Source organism: Erythrolamprus reginae, chromosome 1, assembly GCF_031021105.1.
Source record: "Erythrolamprus reginae isolate rEryReg1 chromosome 1, rEryReg1.hap1, whole genome shotgun sequence".
NCBI classification, from domain to species: Eukaryota; Metazoa; Chordata; class Lepidosauria; order Squamata; family Dipsadidae; genus Erythrolamprus; species Erythrolamprus reginae.
Genome location: NC_091950.1, coordinates 27,358,199 through 27,376,854, shown reverse-complemented (window position 1 = coordinate 27,376,854; position 18,656 = coordinate 27,358,199). Strand labels below are relative to the sequence as shown.

At 42.8% G+C, this 18,656-nt stretch overlaps 1 protein-coding gene across 9 annotated transcripts in view; it reads right to left on the bottom strand.

The window, feature by feature from the left end:
* The window catches only part of LOC139165078 (rho guanine nucleotide exchange factor 18-like), a 108,657-nt gene that overhangs the window by 51,507 nt on the left and 38,494 nt on the right, over positions 1-18,656 (bottom strand). For 8 of the 9 annotated variants that reach the window (XM_070748026.1, XM_070748034.1, XM_070748070.1 and 5 more), the window contains 2 exons: positions 17,227-17,290; positions 1,826-1,979 (listed from right to left, as the gene is read on the bottom strand). In XM_070748026.1, the coding sequence (XP_070604127.1) occupies positions 1,826-1,979; positions 17,227-17,290 (218 nt within the window). The remainder of the gene's footprint in view (positions 1-1,825; positions 1,980-17,226; positions 17,291-18,656) is intronic. The other variant, XM_070748053.1, reaches the window with a different exon arrangement.

Here is an 18,656-nt window from a genome sequence, read left to right as displayed (position 1 = left end):
AATAGGGACACTTTTCCAATGCAGAGTGCTGCTGTAACGGCATGAGAATATAGTGACAGCTCTCACAGGTATTAAAGAATGAACTCAAAAAGTCATCAATCCATGGAAGGGCTATACTTAGGAAGCTGTCAATAAATGTCTGATAACTACAGAAGAAGTAGAGAAGGGGCAGCAAAGTCATGGATCCTTTTCTAGTGCTGAAATAGTTTCCGTCACCATACAGAAAACTTTAGGCAATTGAAGCTCTCCACATTTATGGTATTAAAATCCCACAACACACAAGGATTTATAAAACCATCATGCAGAATGAATATTGGGAAAATGAATTCATTCACAACTTGTCTAACAAAAATGAGATGTGTATGTACTAAGAACTATATCTAAATATATCTATAACTATAACTAAACTATATATAAACTATATGTATATATATCCATCCTAAACTATATAACTAAACTAAACTATATAACTATAACTATAACTATATATAAACTATATATATATATACTGTATATATATACTGTGTATATATATATATATATATATATGTTTTTCTTAAGTCGGATCTGAAAACATTTTAACACATATATATATATATATATATATATATATATATATATATATATATATATGTGTGTGTTAAATGTTTATATATATATATATATATATATATATATATATACCAGGGTGATTCGACACAAAATGTAACCCTTCCCTGGTACAGAGCTGAAGGGATTGGATACTGTAGCCTAGAGGATAATTCTCTGCCTTACAAGGCAAAGGTTGCAGGTTCAAGTCTCAGTGGGTATGGCTAGCTGATGAGGCCAAAATAAGGCCAAAATAGATCTATCCTAGTCTCCCTTAATTTTCAAATTCAGCTTAAACATGTGACATATATATATATATACTGTATATATATATATATACTGTATATATATATATATATATATATATATATATATATATATATATATATATACACATCCATCCATCCTAAACTATATAACTAAACTAAACTATATAACTATAACTATAACTAAACTATATATAAACTATATATATATATATCCATCCTAAGATAAAATACAGGAAATAGTGTAAGGGCAGACTAGATGGACCATGAGGTCTTTTTCTGCTGTCAATCTTCTATGTCTCTATGTTTCTAAGAACTAATTTTATGGATACTGTTTGCCGATAAATTTAGAATGCCCTCTTGATTCCCAGCTCAACAGGTTGCTCTTCTGTCCTAGTGGCTATCTATGCCTACGAAGCTGATCATTTGATCATTCAAATTCTTCCAAATCCCCCCAAAGACTGGGAACCACTGTTATTTCCTCACTTGGTTAGAATAAAACTCTAAATCCTCAATATGAAAAAAACACACATTCCCTTCAGCAAACTGAACAGACAAAATTCATATCTACACTTGGCAGAAATGTAATCTCCCCACCACCTCCCAAAATCCCTGTGTGGATACCCACTCTTGTGTGGATTTGTGTATGTGCTGCAGAATTCCAATATGAAATTGCACTACAGTTAGCCTAATATTCTCCCCCTACCCCATCAACCCAGAGTTCCCATTAAAATCATGGCAATTACATCAGGTCTGAATTTGTGTTTTGATAGAAAAGAGTCCAGCAGTGAGACCCGAGCTTTGTGGTTTGTTGTTGTTTTTTTTTCAAGAAGAAAAATAGAATAATGAAAAGTTGAGCACTGTGAAAGACGTTAAAGATGAGCAGTTATTTCTTCCTAGGCACCGCAAGACCAGATTCCAGATAAACGTTCCAAAAGCAGCCATTCCTATCCAGCAAAGTACCTACTCACCCGAGCTTACCGACAGCCCCAGCAGAGGTGGTGCTTAGCTGAGACGGCAAACTTCCCCTCTGCGCAATGGTCATGCCGAGGTTCTGGGGCAAGCCAGGGGTTCTGCCATCCGGGCCCAAGAGGGCCCTGCAGGAGTGCTCTTTGAGCGAGGTAGCTATAGAAGGAAAGACAGAGTTGGTACTCAGGAATCGGGGAGTAAACGGCTGGTTGCTTTCTCGTAAGCCTCGGCTCTCTGAGCGAGTTTGGAGAACCGACATGATCCTGGAGGTCAGGCACTCGTTTTCCAGAAAGACCGTCTCGTTCCATTTGTTGGAAAACGAGCCACAGAAGAGCAGCTCCGAGTGGGCTGGGATGGCTGACTTGCTGCTGACCCTGCTCTTGGAGTTAGCACTCCCCATGTTTGCAAAAAAGTGGCTGCAAAACTGCCTGTGCGCGCTCCGCTTATATATATTTCCCCGCGATCCTTCCAGAAATGTCTAGAGATGTGAAAGCTGTCACACCGCCGCCGCCGCCACGCTGTATCGGTTAATCAGCAGCAGGTCAGAACGGGAGAAAATCGGTCCCTACTGTGTCCTCAATCGAACGTGGAAATTGCAAGGTCCCTTTTTTAGCAGACACAGAAAGTGCGCCAATCAAACATTTACAGAAACAAGACTGTTCTCACTTTTCAAGGGGAGAAAACGACTTGCGTGGAAGCAAGATTTATCCAAGACAGAAAAAGTGGAAGAAAAGAAGCCCACAGTTGTTGTTGTTACTTCTCCCCTACATGCTTGTTGTTTCAAGTGCCACAATTTTTAACACTATGCACATGGGGTCCTAAACTAAGAAATTAATCAGATCTAATGACCAACACATACATTCTCCAAGCAGATTCCTTTTTTAAAAAAAAAGCAATGCAAAGATTATTTATTAGTATCATAATTTGTATGAGTCAATTCTTAGTATTTGTCATTAATATTCCCATTATTCTACATTCAGAAGTGCCGTCACCTACTTTTATCTATATATAAGACACAAGACAATAATGATTTTATTATAATTAATAATTATTCGTAAGCTCCTTAAAACCCACCTCTGCCATCAGGCAGGGGGAACTGAGATATTCTTTCCCCCTAGGCTTCTACAATTTATGCATGGTATGTTTGTATGTATGATTGGTTTTAAAATAAGGGTTTTTAGCTGTTTTAGTATTGGATTGTCGCATGTTGTTTTTACCACTGTTGTTAGCCACCCCGAGTCTACGGAGAGGGCCAGCATACAAATCAAATCAAATCAAATCAAAAAATAAATATTAAATAAATATTTATTTATTATAAATAATTACTGATTGATCGTTTGATTGACTGGATTATTGTGCCACCCCTCTCCAAAGGCTCAGGGTGTCTTACAACATATAAAAAACAGTAAATTACAGTAAAATCAATCCAATTAAATTAAAATTGCCTAGCTATCTAAAATCCCTAATTATTATTAAAAATCAATCACGCCCATTCGTACAGCAATCATACAATCATTCTTTGGCCAGGGGCTAAGATCTAAAAATAAATAATCATTAATTTATAACAACAATTAATAATAATAATAATAATAATTGTTGTTGTTGTTGTTGTTGTTATTATTATTTTAGAAGAGACACCAATAGTTTAAAGATGTAGGGGAATATGTTATCAGTCTGTTAAATATAAAATGGATTAGGATTAGGATGACTCAGGGAAAGGTTAGGAGGGAGAAAGAGGAAGTAGAAGGGTGAAGGAAGAAGAGAAGGAGTGAAGGGACATAGGGAGGGGTAGAGAAGGAGCAAGAAGGTAGAGGGAGAAGATGGTGACAGAGTGTAAAGGAAAGAAGAAAAACAGACTGGTAAATAACAGAATAAATAGGTGCAAAAATAGGATATTGATTCATGACCAGTAGGATAAAAACATATAACTATGTATATTATTGATATGTTTTAAGGCAGAGGTCCCCAACCTTTTTTGCACCAGGGACCGGCTTTAAGCTAGACCAGTTTTCCATGGCCCGGTGGGGGGGGGGAGCTAGCTGTCAGCGGCGCCGTAAAAGGGGCGATCAAGAGAGGAATGGGTGAATGAATGGACGGAGGGTGGGAAGGAAGGAAGGAAGGAAAGAGGGAAGGGACAGGAACAGAAGAAGGGTGCAAAGGAAGCAAGGAAAGGTGTGAAAGGGGAGAGTAAGAGAGGAAGGAGTGAAAGAAGGGAATGAGGGAGGAAAGAAGGGAGGAAGGAAAAGGAAAGCAAGAAATGGAGGGAGGAAAGGAAGGAAAGAAAGAAAGAAAGGGGGAAGGGACAGGAACAGAGGAAGGAAGCAAGGAAACTTATGAAAGGGGAGAGTAAGGGAAGAAGGTAGGAAGGAGAAAGAAAAGAAGAAATAGAGGAAGGGAAGGTAAAAGAGAGAAAGAAAAAGAGCAAGAAAGAAAGAAAGAGAAAGAAAGAAAGGCAACTTCAAAGAAAGGCTCACTGAGCATCTCTCACTCTCTCTCTCTTTCTATCCCTCTTTCTTTCTTTCTCTTCCTTTCTCTCTCTCCTCTTCCTTTATCTCCTCTCTCTCTCCCTCTCTCTTTCTCTCCCCCCTCTCTCCCCCTTTCCCTCTCTCCCTCTCTTGCTATCTCTCCCCCCTCTCCCTCTCTCTTTCTCCCTCTCCCTCTCTTTCTCTCTCTCCCCCTCTCTCTTTCTCTCTCTCTCCCCCTCTTTCTCTCTCTTCTTCTCACTTTCTCTCTCTTGTTTTCTTTCTGTCTCTTTTGCTTTCTTTCTCTCTCACTCTTTCTTGTTTTCTTTCTCACGCTCTTTCTCTCTCTTGTTCTCTCTCTTGCTATCTCTTTCTCTCCCCCCCTTTCTCACTCTCTCTTTCTCACTTTCTCTCTATCTTGCTGTCTGTTGCTCTCACTCACTCTCGTTCTCTCTCCGTTCTTCTCAGCGATGACGCGCGCACGCCCTGCCCGCCTCACCTTTGCAAGAGCACTTTCGCCCCGGGCTCTCAGCAAGGGGGTTTGCAGGAGAGGCGGGGCCGGCGAAGGTGATATTGAATGTCGGGGGAGAACGGGCGGTTGCGCGAGCTCCCTATCCCCCTGCTAGCCCACTCGGAATATTCAAAATAAGAAAAGCCTTCGCCGGCAAAGGTTTTTCTTATTTTGAATATTCCGAGTGGGCTAGCAGGGAGATAGGGAGCGCGTGCAAACGCCCGTTCTCCCCCGACATTCAATATCACCTTCGCCGGCCTCCGCTGAGGAAAGCCTTTGCCGGCATTTCCTCCCGGCGTCAAGGAGGCGCAGCGGCGGGCGGAGAGAGGGGGGGGCAGCGGCGTCCCTCCTGGCCTTGGCGGGCCGCCCAACCCTCCCCACCTCCTGCAAACGCGGCGGGCGGCGGGGGGAGAGCGAGGAGCCGGTTCCGGCGGGCGCGGGGCTTGGCTGGCTGGCGGGGGGAGCGCCGCTGGTGGTGCGGAAAGGCCGAGGGGGCCCTGGCGCCGCGGACCGGCTGAAAAGCCCCAACGGCCCGGTCCCGGTCCGCGGACCGGCGGTTGGGGACCTCTGTTTTAAGGTATATGTAGGGAAACGGTGGAGAGAAAAAAACTTTTACCAAAAAACCCCCACCAAAACACCAAACTATTTTTAATCTATATATAAGACACTCAAGCCACCAAACCTTGTAGAACCAAAATAGCTACTTGGCCTTCCACAGGAACAGTGCTTCATGCCAAGATGTTTTTGCTGTTGTGGTTGCAAAACCAAGACAGAAGCAGAGAGGATAAAAGATGTAGAGAAGTCTATTGGCTTCCAGGAATTATTTGATGGCAGGGAAATATCCTCATCTTACTATCTTCCCATCTGCCCTGACTGATGCCAACCTCCCTTGAACACCTACAAGGCCCTCGCCAAAATGTCAACAGAAATATTCCATGACAGGTTTTGGTAGAATGATGCCTTTTCCCTCCCTGCTCTGCCAAGCCAGTTGTTCATTTATACCAGAGGCCTTCAAACTTTGCAACTTTGAAGACCTCTGATTTATACTGATTTATATTTGTGTTGTGGTTAGCTCTGGCCCAGCTCCTGCCCCAAGGAATGTGCAGGTGGATGTGGGGGAAACATCCACATGCCGCAGACCTGTTTTGCTCCCAATGGAATCTGACGACGAAGCCTCCTCTGACCAAGGAAGCGTGAGGGACAGGGAAGAGGGGAGTTTGGCAGACAGCCCAGGAAGAGATCAATCATCTGTATCATCCTTGGATTCTGAACAAGAATTAATGACACATCCACGAATGCGTAGAGTGATGCATAGGAGACAACAACTGAAGGACTATTAGAAGAGAAAATGAGGCCACCTGTGGTTGGGTGGGGCTGCTGTAATTAGTGCTACAGATAAAAGTGCAACTTGGTGTTTTAGCCTCATGGCAGTTTATCTGATTCATTGTTTTGTCAAGATCGTGGTTTTTGTGCTGTTCAAGATGGTGTGTGGACTCTCTGGACTTTAGAATTGGACTCAATTTCCCAGTTATTGGGTGAGCAATTGGATTGCATTTAACCTTTGCCTTGTGTGTACCAGAAAATCCCTTTGACATTTAAAAAGGGAGCTGTTTCTGTTTTTCTGTTTATAAAAACTTTTGGGTTTTCCTTTTATCGTGTGGTGTGTGTCTTCCTGGACTAATTACCCTGTCATTAAGGGCGGTTGAAACACGCCGGCAGAACACATTTGTATCTCCCAAAATAGACAAGGGAACAAAAACAAAACACAGTTAGCAGTCTCAAAAGGCGCTTTCTTTCAAAAGGCAACCAAATTTTCTTGTTTTGCTAGAAGACATTTTGCTTCCCATCCAAGAAGCTGCTTCAGTTCTCAAAGAATGTTGGAAAACGTAAAGATTCATATTCCTTGCAGTTATGAAGTCAAGTCATGCAGTGAAGAATACAAATCCTTCCATTTTCCACCATCTTGTGGGAACTGAAGAAGCTTCCTGGATGAGAAGCGAAACAACTTCCAGCAAAACAAGAAAATTCAGTTGCCTTTTGAAAGAAAGCAGCTTTGAAATAACCATGACCTGGATGACTGAGAATCTCCATAGACAACGCAACCAGAACTAACAAAGCTCATTGAAATTGTAACGCCTAACATGCATCCATCAGTATAATAAAAACAGGACAGGGGGGTTATTTGTCTATTCATATTTGATGATTTTAATGTTTTTTATGCTATAAGCAGGGGTGGGCAGCAGGCAGGACGGGATGGAACGCAGTTCCACCGGCGGAAATGAAGATGCATGCCCAGCTCCAGCTGACCAGCGGCAGTCCCTTCCGGGATTACAGGTCTTGTCTGGGCTCTCCTTTTTCCACCTGCTGCTGCTGCGTCTGTGCTCCTCGCTTTTTTCCTCTTTTCTCCTTCCTGGCCTCAGATGAGCTTCCCACTCCCCTGCCCGGCTGCCCTCCAGTCTCACGCAGCCACCTCCCGAGGCCAGGAAGGAGGAAAGAGGAAAAAAGCGAGGAGCGAGAAGCAGCAGCAGGGAAAAAAGGAGATGTTAGTATGTCTCGGTGCAGCTTGCTACGAGGCCTTCAACATACGCAGAGCAAAGTTAACGCAAGGGTGTAGATATATGATCCAGCCAGTAAAAGACACAGACTTAGTATGCTAACAAGTATTATTTACATATACAGCGTCCCCTCGATTTTCGCGGGTTCGAACTTTGCGAAAAGTCTATACCACGGTTTTTCAAAAATATTAATTAAAAAATACTTCGTGGGGTTTTTTATTCTATATCATGTTTTTTCCCGCACGATGACATCATATGTCATCGCCAAACTTTTGTCCGCCTTTAATAAATATTTTTTTAAATAAACTTTAATAAATAAACAGTGAGTAATAATCTAAATGGTTGCTAAGGGAATGGGAAATTGCAATTTAGGGGTTTAAAGTGTTAAGGGAAGGCTTGTGATACTGTTCATAGCCAAAAGTAGTGTATTTACTTCCACATCTCTACTTTGCGGAAATTCGACTTTTGCGGGCGGTCTCGGAACGCATCCCTCGCAAAAATTGAGGGAACACTGTATTTATTTATTTATTTATTGGATTTGTATGCTGCCCCTCTCCGTAGACTCGGGGCGGATAACAACAGTAATAAAAAAACAGCATATAAATCCAATACTAAAACAACTAAGAAACCCTTATTGTAAAACTAAGCATACATACATACAAACAAACATACCATGCATAAATTGTAAAGGCCTAGGGGGAAAGAATATCACAGTTCCCCCATGCCTGATGGCAGAGGTGGGTTTTAAGAAGCTTACGAAAGGCAAGGAGGGTGGGGGCAATTCTAATCTCTGGGGGGAGTTGGTTCATATATATACAAGCACAAAGCAGAAATAGGTAACAAACCGCACATAGCCGCACACAGCAAAATATACTCCCCCCAAAGGGTAAAGGCAAAGAATGAATGAGCGTAGGTAAGCACCCTTACAGGGAGAGAGTGCTGACGCCCTCTTATGGCAAACCAGCCAAAACTCTTAAAGACATATTACTCCTATGGAGTTACAAACTACTATTGGTAGTTTAAATACATGGCAACCCCAAATACAGGTGAGTACCATGTACTAACAGGAGAGCTGAGCCGAGCCGAGCCCCAAATACAGGTGAGTACCATGTACTAACAGGAGAGCTGAGCCGAGCCGAGCCATGTCAAAGCGATCTGGACTGCGGTCTTTTTCCCCCTTGCAAAGTCCTCACTCTGCCTGCAGCTGAGATGAAAAGGCATCGTGTGGCAATAATAACCTTGTAACTCTCCCTCGGCTTTCTGATAATCCCCCCTCCTATCCTCCTCATCGTCCTCAGAAAGGGGCAGGGAGACCAGAACCGGCAGGAGTTGCAGGGGATCCTTTTCCTCCCCCCTCTTTTCTCAACAGCTGATTGGCACCTGTTCGCCTAGCTACCTAGCCTGAGGCAGGGGGCAACCTAGGAAGGAGAGCAGGTGAAACGCAAAGCAAATTGTCACCCCAGCGAGCGACACTGGTGAAGTTGTAAGTCAAGGACTTAAAAGTTCACCTGAACGATGATGATTGTTCAAGCCACTCCCACCTGGTCACATGGCCGGCAAGCCGCACCCACAAAATAAGCCACACCCACAGTGTGGCAGTAAAAATTTGGGCTGTCCATCACTGGCTATAAGCATAAACTGGAACTTCCCAAACTACTAGGGGAAAATATTATAGATAATAGAAGAATATGTTTGTGAGCCGCCCCGAGTCTTCGGAGAGGCATACAAATCGAATAAATAATAATAATAATAATGTGTTGGTTATGACCTATAAAGCCCTTCATGGCATCGGACCAGAATATCAGCGACCAGTTAGGTCCCACAGAGTTGGCCTTCTCCGAGTCCCGTCAACTAAACAATGTCGTTTGGTGGGACCCAGGGGAAGAGCCTTCTCCGTGGCGGCCCCGACTCTCTGGAACCAACTCCCCCCAGATATCAGAGTTGCCCCCACCCTCCTTGCCTTTCGCAAGCTCCTTAAAACCCACCTCTGTCGTCAGGCATTGAAACTTTCCCTTCCCCCCAAGGCTTATAGAATTTATACATGTTTGTATGTATGATTGGTTCTTTAAACTGGGGGTTTTTAGATTATTTTTAGTATTAGATTTGTTTACATTGTCTTTTTTATTGTTGTTAGCATACAAATCTAATAAATAAAATAAAAATAAATATATCAGGAAGAATTGCCAGAGAAGATGAAATACACCTACAGTTCTCTCAGAAAGTATCTCAGAACGTATAAACATTTGGAACCATGTAGTTTATTGGAATGATGACAGCACAAATCTCAAAAGACATCCAACTGCCTCTTTGCATCTTGCACAGCCTAAGCAGCCAGATCCACGTACTGCAGCTTGATATATGGGGCTAGCGAAGCATGTGGGGTTCACACATAGTTCAGATGCTTTGTGAGAAACCAAATTCAGTCATTGCCTAATAAAACTTCTACACTGCTTAGGCAAACCATCATTCCTGGCGGCTGAAATCATCTGCCTATAAACACATGCTCTGGCAACCTACGGTATCTGTTCTGTCGAGCTTTCTGGTAGAATCCTCCCGAAAATGCACAGGTACAAATTTCAGACACACACACGTTTGAAAATTCAAAACAATGTTCTTTATACCGAAAATTCAAATAAACGAAGCGCTCTTTTTGTATAGCAAAGAGCACTCGTGTCCAACCAAACTGGTAATTTGTACAAGTCCCTTATCAGTTCTGTGATACGTAGCTTGCAGCTGTGAGGCAATTCACAGTCCTTCTTCTTTCTACAAAGTGAAACACACTTTGCTCTGGTTTAGTTTCAAAGCGGCGAAAAATCAGCACACAAAGGTCAAAGTCAGCAAAGCAGGCACAAAACACAATGATCAGATAATCCTCCACAATGGCCAAACCCACAGACTGCTATTTATAGCAGCCTCACTAATTACCACAGCCCCACCCAACCACAGGTGGCCTCATTTTCTTTGATAATAATCTCTCAGTTGTTGTTGTCTATGCATCGCTCTCCGCATGCGTGGCTGTATCATTAACTCTTGTTCTGAATCCAAGGAGGAGCTAGAGAATTGATCTCCTTCTGAGCTGTCTGCCACACTCTCCTCCTCCCTGTCACTCATGTCTTCTTGGTCAGAGGAGCCTTCATCAGCAGATTCCACCGGGAGCAAAACAGGCCTGCAGCATATGGATGTCTTCCCACATCCACAGTCCTTGGGGCAGGAGCTGGGCCAGAGCTAACCACAACAGGTATCTATTCTTCATTCCCTCCCTTCCTCATCATAAAGTACACTACTCCCTTCTGGATTATTGGACTTAATTGGGAGCTCCTTTGCAGACTAAAATTATGTCTCAGAGACAGAATTCACAACAAATATGCTACTTCAAATCTAAATAATTCCAAAAAGGCATGCTGTTTTACTTCAATTCTTCCAAGTCGCTCATGCCCTCATCACCTCGAGGTTCGATTACTGTAACGCTCTCTACATGGGGCTACCTTTGAAAAGTATTTGGAAACTTCAGATCGTGCAGAATGCGGCCGCGAGAGCCATCGTGGGGCTTCCTAGATTCGCCCACATTTCTGCAACACTCCGCAGCCTACACTGGCTGCCGATTGGTTTCCGGTCACAATTCAAAGTGTTGGTAATGACCTTTAAAGCCCTACATGGCACTGGGCCAGAATATATCTGGAACCGCCTTCTACCGCACAGATCCCAGCGGCCGATAAGGTCCCACAGAGTTGGCCTTCTCCGGGTCCCGTCGACCAAACAATGTCGTTTGGCGAGGCCCAGGGGAAGAGCCTTCTCTGTGGCGGCTCCGGCCCTCTGGAATCAACTCCCCCCAGAAATTAGAACGGCCCCCACCCTCCTTGTCTTTCGCAAACTACTCAAGACCCACCTTTGTCGCCAGGCATGGGGGAGTTAAAATATTCCTTCTCCTAGGCCATTACAAGTTATGCATGGTATGTTTGTGTGTATGTCTGGTTTTTTTATAATTAGGTCTTTTAGTTGTTTTATTAAATTGGATTGTTACATATTGTCTTTTACTATTGTTGTTAGCCGCCCCGAGTCTGCGGAGAGGGGCGGCATACAAATCCAATAAATAAATAAATAAATAAAAATAAAGGAGCAGAGATATTTTTCCCTTTCTCCAGCTCACGGCCCTCCCCTCCTCTTCTCCCCTCTCCCCCTTTTGAATGCCCTGAAAATGGACTGATAAATATGAGAAATTGTACTCTGCGTTCAATTAGCACAATCTGCACACTGCTGGGAACTATTGATCGCTGCTCTCCTCTTCTCGCATAATGGATCACTGTGATATTCAAGTAAATATTTTCCCCCTTGCTTCTCTTTTTAAACTTCCCAAACTCCACAAAGCTGAGACTGGGGGCTGTAAAAGATCAGCCACTTTCTTCTGCCTCAGCAGGAGAAACATATGAAGCACCAAAAATTTCCAACCCCAAATATCTTGTTGGTTTGTCTCGGTATAGCCAGGCTATTAAACCTTCGACATCACCGAGCAGAGAATTTTAACAGAGCGTGGATGTGTGATAAAGCCAAGACACGTAGACATCAGAGAGTTATTGTTAATGGCGAGTATTCTGAGCAGAGACAGGTTACAAGCTGTGTGCCACAAGGGTCTGTTCTGGGTCCTATTCTTTTTAATATGTTTGTGAGTGACATAGGGGAACGTTTGGTAGGGTAGGTTTGCCTATTTGCCGATGACTCTAAAGTGTGCAATAGGGTTGATATTCCTGGAGGCGTCTGTAATATGGTAAATGATTTAGCTTTACTAGATAAATGGTCAAAGCAATGGAAACTGCAGTTTAATGTTTCCAAATGTAAAATAATGCACTTGGGGAAAAGGAATCCTCAATCTGAGTATTGTATCGGCAGTTCTGTGTTAGCAAATACTTTAGAAGAAAAGGATTTAGGGGTAGTGATTTCTGACAGTCTCAAAATGGGTGAACAGTGCAGTCAGGCAGTAGGGAAAGCAAGTAGGATGCTTGGCTGCATAGCTAGAGGTATAACAAGCAGGAAGAGGGAGATTATGATCCCGCTATATAGAATGCTGGTGAGACCACATTTGGAATACTGTGTTCAGTTCCGGAGACCTCACCTACAAAAAGATATTGACAAAATTGAACGGGTCCAAAGACGGGCTACAAGAATGGTGGAAGGTCTTAAGCATAAAACGTATCAGAAAAGACTTAATTAACTCAATCTGTATAGTCTGGAGGACAGAAGGGAAAGGGGGGACATGATCGAAACATTTAAATATGTCAAAGGGTTAAATAAGGTTCAGGAGGGAAGTGTTTTTAATAGGAAAGTGAACACAAGAACAAGGGGACACAATCTGAAGTCAGTTGGGGGAAAGATCAAAAGCAACATGAGAAAATATTATTTTACTGAAAGAGGAGTAGATCCTTGGAACAAACTTCCAGCAGACGTGGTTGGTAAATCCACAGTAACTGAATTTAAACATGCCTGGGATAAACATAGATCCATCCTAAGATAAAATACAGAAAATAGTATAAGGGCAGACTAGATGGACCATGAGGTCTTTTTCTGCCGTCAGTCTTCTATGTTTCTATCTGACGTGTAAAATAATAATACACAGAAGCGGAAGGGATTGCTGCTGGTATACTAATCACCCCACTTCTTGGGCCAGAATATACATCCTCAATAAATATGTAAACATGTATCATAAATAAACATAATTATAAATGAATAACATCACATTTAATTAATTATATTACCAAACAGCCACAGAAGAAAAGCAGGCATTGGCTAAGCAAAACAGTCAGGAACGTTACAATTTTAATTGATGCAAGTTAAAAACAAACTAGATGTATAGAAAACAAAACACGAATGTTGAAATAATGTAATAAAAACATAAACAGAATGCTGGCAAGGAAAAGTATTACATGGTCAATTCTTACAAAAAAATTGAGAAGAAGGTGGTTGAAAAGTAACCATACGAGCTTCTGCAAAATAAATTGCACAGACCATAAACAAAGACATAACCCAGTCACCCAAATGATTCACTGGAACTTCTATAAAAATTACCATTTGCCAGTAAGGAAAACTTGGTGGGAACATATAGTTGAAAAAGTAATTGAAAATGAACAGGTTAAAACAGTGTTTCCCAACCTTGGCAACTTGAAGATATCTGGACTTCAACTCCCAGAATTCCCCAGCCAGCTGGCTGGGGTATTCTGGGAGTTGAAGTCCAAATATCTTCAAGTTGCCAAGGTTGGGAAACACTGGGTTAAAATACTACTGTGGTACAAGTAGTCCTTTACTTACAACAGTTCATTTAATGACCGTTCAAAGTTACGAAGACTTTGTAGGTCACTGAAAAATGTGACCTATGGCCATGTTTCGCACTTTTGACTTTCCCAGCATTCCCCCATGATCATGTGATCAAAGTTCAGACGCTTGGCAACCGGTTCCTATTTATGATGGTTGCAAGCAAAGTCAATGGGAAAGCCAGATTCACTTAAGAACCAGGTTACTAACTTAATAACGGCGACAAGAAAAGTAAAAAAAATGTGGCAAAACTCACTTAACAAATGTTTCACTTAACAACAGAGATTTTGGGCAAAACTCACTTAACAAATGTTTCACTTAACAACAGAGATTTTGGGCTCAATTGTGATCGCAGAAGCATAGAAACATAGCATTAAAAGAAAAGATTTCACTGTTGGCCTTTTAGATGCAGCTCAAAGAAAAAGGATCTCTTGGGTGTTGAGAAAAAAATGAAAATCCAGTTAATTTAAACCTTTTCTTTCCTCCCCAAACCCTCCCCTCCCCATTGCAAGGAGGTCAGTCTTTGTTACGAATCTGCACAAACATTTTAAAGCTCCGTTTACTCCACTTTTTCCAATTGAACGTGAGGGATCTGGATGTTTGGAGATCTCCTGCTCTGACGGACCACAGGGAGACCTTCTGTAAGAAACTTTCTCCAAACCTCCTTCTGGATCCACCCGAAGCCCCCCCCCCCCCAATGGGGATCCTTGGCTGGGCGAGGAGCCCCCTTTGCCCCCCTGGAGGTAAGGGAGGGATCTACTCCCTGCAGGCAATGCCAGAGCCAGATCTCCGGCAAGCCCAAGAGGAGGATCCGCAGCTCCCTTCATGCTGGCGGGGAGGAGATCTCCTGGCAGGAGGGAGAGCAGCCCCATAACTACCTGTATTTCCAAATACAAACTCATAATCTTGGTATAATAACACACCAAATTTAACTGTGGTTGAAAAGAAAAAAGTGTGGATAGAATCATAGAATCATAGAGTTGGAAGGGACCTCCAGGGTCATCGGGTCCAACTCCCTGCTCAATGCAGGATTCACTAAACCATCCCAGAAAGATGACCTCCAGTGAAGGCGAGCCCACCACCTCCTATGACAAACTGTCCCACTGGTTTATCACCTTTACCGTTAGAAAGTTCTTTCTGATATCTAATCTAAATCTACGCCCTTGCAGTTTCATTCCATTGTTTCTAGTCCTTCCATGTGCTAATGAGAACATAAATTTTAATTGCATCTGTACACGTATAGTCTGAAACTGTACAAGTATAGTATCGTTTTAGTATTAAGATAAGGCAGGTGAGTTAAACCCTGACTGTCTTGTTTGGTTGGTAGATCTATTTAAATAATTGGAAGGAGTTAGTGTGACTACATTTAAGAAAACTTTCTGGCATTAATATATTGCCATAATGTACATTTCTCCAATTCTTTGCTATTTCTATGGGTCACATACAAACACACACACAGAGAAATACACAGCAAACAGTGTATATCATCTGTACTGTTTGCTGTTTGGCAAATTGCTGGGAGGCAGATTTTTTCCCCTTGTTTTCCCTCCCCAAAACTAAGGTGTGTCTTATACTCTGATGCACCTTATACTCTGAAGAATACAGTAATCCATATAAATAAAAATGTAAATATTTGTTTGTTCAAAATCTTAAATCTCTGAAAGTTCTTCACCGATTGCTTGGAAATTTTGACACAGTGTTGCATTTGAATATGTACCTATTTAGGTATCTATTTATGCATTTATGTACCTGTATTATATAGATGTCACACCTGTGCCAGGTAAAAACGGGGAGCTGCTTGGCATTAAGGCTGGTGAAGAAGATAGGAGGCGCATTTGGATTGGCTGGTGATCATTTGAACCAATGAGAATGGTCCTTTTATATGGAGTAGGCTAAGTGTGGTAAAGATGGGGTCTTCCAACATGTTCCTAGCTGAGTGAGAGGCATAGGGGCATCAAGTCCCCTGGGCTGGGGGTTCAACTCCTACACTCAATGCACTTTTTCTGGATTTCATTCTTGATTTCCTATGGCTATTTCCATTTTCACTAAATTCCCTCATTTATTTTGACACAGCAAACAGGGAGTTGCTTGGCATTGAGGCTGGTGAAAAAGATAGGAGGTATGTTTGGATTGGCTGGTGAAAAAGATAGGATGTTCGTTTGGATTGGCTGGTGAAAAAGATAGGAGGCGTGTTTGGATTGGCTGGTGAAAAAGATAGGATGTTCGTTTGGATTGGCTGGTGAAAAAGATAGGAGGCGTGTTTGGATTGGCTGATGAAAAAGATAGGAGGTTCGTTTGGATTGGCTGGTGAAAAAGATAGGAGGCGCGTTTGGATTGGCTGGTGAAAAAGATAGGAGGCGTGTTTGGATTGGCTGGTGAAAAAGATAGGAGGCGCGTTTGGATTGGCTGATGAAAAAGATAGGAGGTTCATTTGGATTTGCTGGTGAAAAAGATAAGAGGTTCGTTTGGATTGGCTGGTGAAAAAGATAGGAGGTTCGTTTGGATTGGCTGGTGAAAAAGATAGGAGGCGTGTTTGGATTGGCTGATGAAAAAGATAGGAGGCGTGTTTGGATTGGCTGGTGATAATTTGAACCAATAAAAATGGTCCATTTATATGGAGTAGGCTAAGTGCAGTAAAAGATCATGTCTTCCAATGGGTCCCTAGCCGAGTGGGAGGCGTAGGGGCGTGAGGTCCCCATGGCTGGGGGTTCAACTCCTACACCCAATGCACCTTTTCTTCATTTAATTCTCGATTCCTTACGGTTATTTCCATTTTCACTCAATTCCTTCATTTATTTTGACACAGCAAACACAGAGTTGCTTGGCACTGAGGTTGGTGAAAAAGATAGGAGGCACGTTTTGATGGGCTGGTGATAATTTGAACCAAGGAGAATGGTCCATTTATATGAAGTTAGCTAAGTGTGGTAAAAGATCGGGTCCCTAGCAGAAACATGTACTTTCTCAATTCTTTCTTTTCCATTTAACCAGACTGAGCCACAGCAACGCTTGGCCGGGTATGGTTAGTACTGAAATAAACGCTAAGACTAAGAAAATAATCTTTCCAATTTGCTCCACATCTTCGGGAGATGTTTCTTTGCTTTTCTCATAGCTTCTTTTGCCAGTTTAATTTTGGAGAATGTTTAAGAGAGTGGCCTAAATATATAATAAGCCCTGTCCACAGGCACAATTTAATAAAAGCAGACAATCCAGATATATTTTTCAATTTCACAGTTACAGAATAACCAATCAATGAAAAACCAGCAGCTTATTCATTTCCTCCCTGCTCTGCGGTGGTTGCTCCCTCCCTTCCTACCCTACTTTTTGTTAAAAAAAAGTTTCACAGCCCAATAAAAAAAAATTAAGATACACAAGGACAGTATATTGGCTAAAGAACATTCTAGACTTTTCACCAAGCAGGACAAAGTAGTTGTTCCACTCTTTTTTCACAGCATTGCACAAACTGTAACCTGCAATGCTTAAACTCCGTGGGTTTTAGTAATGTATTTTTCAAAGACTCAGTACTAAGCCTTCCATATTTAAAAGCAGGACAAGAAAAAAAAATATTTTATACAAACCTCGGCTGGCACTTTGCAGTAAACTAGGGGGGGAGCCTGGGGGCCGGAGTTGCAAATCCCTTTGCTATAACAGAAAGAGAAGAGAGACAAAGGATCACACATACACTTCAGCTCCACGCCAAAATACAGTAGTTTAGTTTCTATTGAGCAAGCCCCAATTCCCTGAATTTAAAGCTTACAGCTCTCCCATCTGAATTCAATACACTCTGCTCTAGAAGGGCAGCAGTATTAGTAAAGATCTAACTGTACAGTAGTACCTCGTGATACGAACCCCTTGTCATATGAACTTTTCAAGATACAAACCCGGGGTTCGGAAAATTTTTGTCTCTTCTTACAAACTTTTTTCGCCTTACGAACCTGCCGCCTGAACGCCGAACTCAGAAGTTTGGCAAAAGTTTGGGTTCGGCGTTCGGGTTTGTAATGCCGCCCAGAAGCACCGCTGCCCGGCTGTCGCCTTTTGAAACAGCAGGGGGGTTGTCACGGAGATGTCCTTCCTGGCCGGCTGAAACATGGACTCCAGGAAAGACGTCTTCGTGACGTCAAAGCTCCACCCATGGAATTCCCTATTGGGATTCCCCACCTCCTTTTGAGCCTCCCAACCAGCCGACAGCTCCGCGCTCTTCTGCAAAGGTGACAGCCGGGCAGCGGCGCTTCTTGGCGGCCTCCCAAACCCGAACGCCAAACCCAAACTTTTGCCGAACTTCCAGGTTCGGTGTTTAAGAGAACGCCGAGAAGCCCCCCGGCTGTTTCAAAAGGTGACAGACGGGTGGCGGCGCTTCTCAGCGGCCTTACGAACCCGAAAGCCAAACCTGAACTTTTGCCAAACTTCCAGGTTTGGCGTTGGGGGAACGCCAAGAAGGCCCCCATCTGTTTCAAAAGGTAACAGCCGGGCATCGGCGCCTCTCGACAGCCTCCCGAACCCGAACTTTTGCCGAACTTTTTGGTTCGGCGTTCGGGAGAATGCCAAGAATCACCCAGCTGTTTCAAAAGGTGACAGCCGAGCGGCGGCGCCCAGCGCCATAGTTCCCTCTAAGCTGAGCAGTGAGCAATCGCTCACTTAAAAATCATCATCAACTCAGAGTTTTCCAAACCTGCCCAGAAGCCAAGAGGGAAAGAGTGAGAGGGAAGGAGAGAGAGAGGAAGAGAGAGAAACAGATAGAAAAAAGAGAGGAAGGAAAAGAGAAAGAAAAAGAATGGGAGTAAGGAAGAGAGAAAGAAAATCAAAATCTAGTTTGAAACTAGCTCAACTATTTAAGTGGCATTTTGATATTGATAGAGTTGCCCTATTATGAGCTCACTGTTATAGACACACAGTACAGTATTTTATTTTGAAATTCTCTCAGGCAAAACAGGGTGGGTTTTTTATTTGTTTGTTTGTTTATTATTTCTGTGCCGCCCAGTCCCAAAGGGACTGCCGCTCAGACACTATA